Consider the following 6281-nt stretch of genomic DNA (forward strand, 5'->3'; position numbering starts at 1 on the left):
CCAGTTCCCCCAAAGCAGAGGAAATCAAAAGGAAAACATGAATTACACAAAATGATAAAATATGAGAAAAAAATCAATAAGGTGCTCAGTGAGATCAAAGATTGTGTAAATTAAGATTGTGTTAATAATTCACTAATCAAATGAAATAGAATGGATCAAAAAACAAAACCCAACAATATACAGTATACATGAAAGAGAAGTGATTAAAAAAACCTCACAGATTAAATATCAAAGGATGAGAGGTAATATTCCATGAATGGGAACATAGAAAGAAAAGAGATCTCCCTAATTTCAGACAAAGTGGACTTCAAACCGACACTGATCAGAAAAGACAAAGAAGGTTGCCATGTGTTGGTTAAGGGAACAGTCCAACAGAAAGAGTTAACAATTACAAATATATATGCAGCAAATACCAGCACAACTGACTTCATAAAATGAACAAAATGGACATGAAAAATACAATAAACCCAATATACAAATGAAGTGAAGGACCTCAATTTCCCACTGTCACAGTTTTACAGATCGACTAGACAATAAATCAGCAAAGAAATATCAGAGTTGAAGTAAACCTTTAAAGAAATGGATTTAATAGATATCTACTGTCTTAGTTACTTTTCTTGTTACTGAGACAAAATACCCAACCCTCAAAGTTAAAGGGGTAAAGGTTTATTTAGCTTATAGTTTTTACAGGTTTCAGTCCAAAATTAGCTGGTTTTAAGGAATGGGGGCACATGGCAGAGGGGCAACAGTTCACATCAACAGAAAAATCTAAAAAATATTAGATGTCCTAAATTTCACCCAATCAAAATATGGGCATTTGAAGTGAATAGGTACTTCTCAGATAAAGAAGCACAAATGGTCAGTGAGTATATGAAAAAGTATTCAACATCACTGCCCATTCAAGAAATGCAAATTAAAACAACACTGAGATTCCATCTCACTCTAAAAAGAATGGTTATCATTCAGAAAACAACCAATAAAAAATGCTGGCCAGGATGTGTGGAGAAAGGAATCCTCTTCATTGTTGGTGAAAGTATAAACTGATACAACCACTATGGAAATCAGTAAGGACATTTCTCAAAAAAAAAAAAACAAAAACAAAAACCAGAAATTCAATTTTACACAGCTATTGCCCTTCTAAGTATCTTCTCAAAAGAGCTAAAAGCATCACACCACAGTGATGTACATAATCATGCTCTAGAAGCACAATTTATAGTAACTAAATCTTGGAAACAGACTATACATCCATCAACACTTGGGTGAATAAAGAAAATGTGATTTTTAGGCACAATGGAGTACTACTCTCTATAAAGAAGAATTTGAGTTACTTATAGGAAAACAGATGCCTCTTGAGACCATAATGTTAAGCTAAGTAAATCAAGTAAATCAAATAGACAAGCTTAAATATTGCATGCTTCTCTTATATTAAAAACTCAATATAAAAATAAAGTGCAAAATAAAATACATGATAGAAAAAAGTTGAGAGAAAGTAAAAACCTATTATAACCCAAAATATACAAAGCATTTAAAAGTGTACTTTGGTCTAGTATAAATTTTTTGACCTATTAGTCTGGTTGTTAATCTACATATATGATAATTGATTTTATGAGGACTTATGAGAAGTAAATTAATCTTAACCTGGCAAAATAAAAGCAAGGTAGAAGGAAGGGGAAACCAGGATGTTTTAGGTACATGCACAAATTCTATAACATGAATGTAATTGCTATGTATTGAAACATGTCTAATAAAAATTAAAATTAAAAAATTAAAAATTATAAAAATAAGATGGTACCCCACTTACAGTGGCTTGACTTAAGATATTTAGACTTTGTGATAGTGCAAAAATAGTACACATTCAAAAGAAAAAATACTGCAAATTCTGAAATTTTGAACTTTTCCAGAGCTAGGGATATGAAATGTGATACTCTCGGGATGTTGGGCAGTAGCAGCAAGCTGCAGCTCTCAGTAAGTTATGCAATTGGGAAGGTAAGTGCTTTTGAATGCTGTGTTTTGTATTTTCACAGCCCATCATATCTACAAAATGGTTAGTGAGTACATGAGATGTTAAACGTTTTATTACTATAAATGGGCTTTGTATTAGATGATTTTTTCTAATTATTGGTTACTATATTCTGAGTATGTTTAACATAGGCTCAGCCTTTATGATGTTGAGTCTATTAGGTATATTTAGTGCATTTTTGACTTAAAATGCTTTCTCTTTACTATGTATCTATCAGATGTAACTCATATGTAACTGACTCAGGAAGGAATCATCCAGCGATATTAAAGCTAATAGGTAAATATTTGAAAGTTAACAGGATATTAAATAATCACAAAGTATTCCTTCTTTGAAAGAAGAGCACTATTAAATAGGAAAGTAAAATATATTTGTAGTTAAGTAATCTAGCAGACACCCCTCTAACCAAATGACCAAAATTAACCTTAGCATTAGTGAACTAATCCACAGCAAACTTTTGATATGATAGACTGAAAAGATTAGAGTATCTCTTCTAGTTTTTATTATTTATTTATTGATTTATTTTTTTCCAGTACCAGGAACCAAACTCATGACCTTGCACTTGCCAGACAGGCACTGTGCCACTGAGCTAAATCCCCAGCCCCTTAAAGTATCTCTTCTGACAAAGAAGTCAGAAGTCCTGACAAAAACACACAATCTGACTCTAATCAGAAAGAAATATCAGACAAATTCAAATTGATAGATGCTCTACACCTCTTGAAAAATATTAATATCCTGAAATACCAATCATGACTCAGGCACTTTTTTAGATGAAGGGAACTCAAAGAGATATTACTTTATGCAATGTGTGATCCTGGAATGTTTTACTACAAGAAAAATTATTATGATAATTGGCAAAATCTAAAGGATTCAGATTAGATAATATTGTATCAATACTGATTTTCTCACTTGATGACTATCTTATAGTTACATAAGGGATGCCCTATTTTGAAAAGCACAGTTATGTGAAGTATGTCACGAGAAGAACCATAGGCCTGGCATATATATCTACAATTTACTCTGGTTCAAAAACATATGTACATACACATATGCACATATATAAATATATGGAAGACAGGAATAAAGCAAATATAATGATAATATCTTTGAAATATGAACATAAACCATACATAGATTCTTAGTACAAATTTTTCAAGTTTTCCATAAGTTGAATTATATCTAATTTCTCCTCCTTGTGGTACTAGAGATTGAATTCAGGGCTTTATTCATACTAGGCAAGTGCTCTACCATTGAGCTACATCCTCAGCCCTTCTTATTTTATATTGAGACAAGGCTTCACTAAGTTTCCCAGACTGGTCTTAAACTTTTGGTCATCTCAACAACCATACCCAGTTTAAATTTTTACAAGTCAGTATATTTAAGCTTCTAAAAATATTTCATCAAAATAAAAAGACTAGAAATTTTTTCTTTTGCATTAGATGATTTTATATTTTGATTTATGTCAGAATAAATAAAACTTCTGGTTTAATAGAGATTCTCTTTTACAGCAAAATGGTGAGTAATTTTCTCACTTAGTATTTTCATTGTTATGATAACATTTGTGGAGGTTAGCAAAAGTAATATAATATCAAGATCATCAATAATTTTACTAGTATTTTCAATTCGTAAAGCAGAAAATGAACTTCAAATCAGAAGATCTAGATTCTATTTTTGGTTTTGCCATTAACTAAAAAAATTTAATAGTTCACACTCTTAGTCTGCAAACCTGATATTTCCATGAAAAGTCAACCTATTAATAGATGAGAGAAACACAGGTTGAGCTGGATTTATATTTTCATACACACTCAAAAATGTTAGGATAACATTCAAAGGTATTTTTAAACCATTGTAACTAGACTAGTATTTTATTAATTTTTAGTATTCACATGTGCTTATAGTGACAAGTGGTAAAAAGCTAATACAAAAGTGCACAGGTGCAGACTTAAAGGACAGAAGAGGAGAGACTGTGAAACATTTGCCTATTTTGACATTTCTTCCCAAAAAGGTAGTGTAGGAAAGAAAATAGAGTTTAAGGTAAGAGTGCCTGTATTAGTTTCCTGGGTAGCAGAATATTTAAAATCATAAGAACCTTACTGTAATAGCTACTAATTTTTTATGTTAAAGAGATGTGGAGAACTGTGACATGCAACATTTTCATCCAGTTGATGCTTAGGTAAAAATAACAGTGTCGCTGAGGTTTCCCGAAGGTGGATGAGTATCTGTTTGATTTCTAATAAGAGTAACTAACTACCTAACAGCTTGTGCAGTACAATCAGTGTCTGACACTAGATAGTCTTACATTGCTCATCCCAGTGCCCTAGTTAGTGGCAAGTACTGTCATTGCTGGAGCTCTTTTAATATTATCTGATACTGTGCATCATAGTCTTGCTTGGTTTATAGCTAATTCTTGGAAAAATGGTTAGGAGCCACCTCTGATGCTAGACAGAAGGTTAAAAAAGACAATAATCATTCCAGGATGAAATGTTATTCTGATTTACTTCTAAAATCTTCCTCTCTCCCTCCCTCCCTCCCTTCCTTCCTTCCTCCCTCCCTTCCTTCCTTCCTTCCTTTACTTCCTTTCTCCCTCCCTTCCTTCCTTCTCATTTTTCTTTGGTTCTTTCAGTCTCTCTTCCTCTTTCTCCCTCTGCAGCATTTAGTCTTTGCTACTTTCCAAAGAGGATTTTATGTAATTTACAAGAAAAGCCATGCACAACTGACAGATAAAAATAAGGAGAAAACAAAGAAAAAGGGAAGAATATCTTCCCTACAAATGTCAGTATGAGCTTGGAAATAAAGCTGAAGTATTTTTCCTCAGAATTATGGAACACAGAGGTTACAGCAATATAACATACCAATTTTATTATGAATAAAGGAGAAACATTTCCTTTCTTATGGGGAAACAAGTTTATTATTGCTACATGATTTTACAAATATGCTAACTTGGAATTTATAAACATAAAAATAAGTTAACTGTACTTTTATTTTAGATAAAACATAAAAATACTTAACTCTGTTTCTTAACAAACATTTATATAACAGATAGTGATTCCTTTGGTATTTAATGAGAAATAATCTGGATTCGTTGATAAAATAATGTACAAGGAAAAATCTGATTTCATAGATTTGTAAGACTCTTATAAAGCAACAAAAATAACTAGATCCTCAAGAAATCTCTACACTAAAAAACATGTTAAAACATAAGATTGAACATATGGGAAATCTTATCTTAAATACTAGCTACTTTGAATACTAGGGGAAATTGGTAGAAAATTGAAACTTCAAATCTACAAAATGAAAAGATACAAAATTCTCATATTAGGTTTAAGCTAATGTTTTTTTTTTGAAGTTTAGTTGCATTCTCTCTTAGATATATCTTGGAGAGAGAGGGACAGACAGACAGACAGACAGACATTAGATATTTTTAACTTCATCCAGATGAGAATAGATGTCATATCTTAACTTATTTAAAAATTTAAAAGACTAAGAAATGTTTAGAGAGGTAGTGGTGCTGAGCTATAATCCACATAGAATAAGAACTAGTACACTATCTGAAAAGCAAATTTGTAAATTATATTTCACTATAGAACATAGAGAAATAAAACTATAAAAAACACATTTTAATACACTGAGGTTAAGTGACAGACTAATTCAGAAGCTGCAGATAAGAATTTGCCCTAAAAAATGAAGACTCAAACTTTGTCCAGCAAAAGTTTGAATATTTCATTTACTTTTCAAAGTATGGCTTCTCTTAAGAAACTCATTCCTCAGGGCACACTTTACATCCTTATTCCTCAGGCTGTAGATTAGTGGGTTCAGCATGGGAGTTATAAGGTTATTCACGATCTGAATTATAGCACCAAGCAAGGGACTGGGGTTGGGCTGCAGATAGATGATGACTATTGGTCCATAAACACAAAGGATTGCAGTGAGGTGGGCACTGCAGGTGGAGAATGCTCTTTGCCTGCCCTCTGTTGAGCGGATTTTCAATATGGAGATCCCAATGCGAATGTAGGACACAAGGATGATTAGAAAGCAAGCCAGAGACACAAGACCAACATTTGTAAAACTTACCCTCTGAGCTAGAGAGGTGTCCTCACAGGCCAGAGGCAACACTGCAGGTATATCACAGAAGTAGTAGCCCACCTGGTTGGAGCCACAATAGGGTAGTTTGAAGGTGAGGGAGGTTAGGACAATGGCATGGACACAGCCGCTCATCCAGGTTCCTGTGGCCAAGATAAAGCACACCCAGTGGTTCATGATGACC

At 32.9% G+C, this 6281-nt stretch overlaps 1 protein-coding gene across 1 annotated transcript; it reads right to left on the bottom strand.

Moving 5' to 3' along the window:
• Positions 1–5737: 5737 nt before the first annotated feature.
• Positions 5738–6280, bottom strand: LOC102023679 (putative olfactory receptor 10D4; the record flags this gene model as incomplete). The annotated part of the gene is made up of 1 exon (XM_005378638.1): positions 5738–6280. A coding segment is annotated over one exon (543 nt), but the record flags the coding sequence as incomplete, so codon positions are not given.
• Position 6281: the final 1 nt, after the last annotated feature.

The sequence above is a fragment of the Chinchilla lanigera genome, unplaced genomic scaffold (genome assembly GCF_000276665.1).
Source record: "Chinchilla lanigera isolate Chin_1 unplaced genomic scaffold, ChiLan1.0 scaffold00011, whole genome shotgun sequence".
In the NCBI taxonomy this organism is placed as follows: domain Eukaryota; kingdom Metazoa; phylum Chordata; class Mammalia; order Rodentia; family Chinchillidae; genus Chinchilla; species Chinchilla lanigera.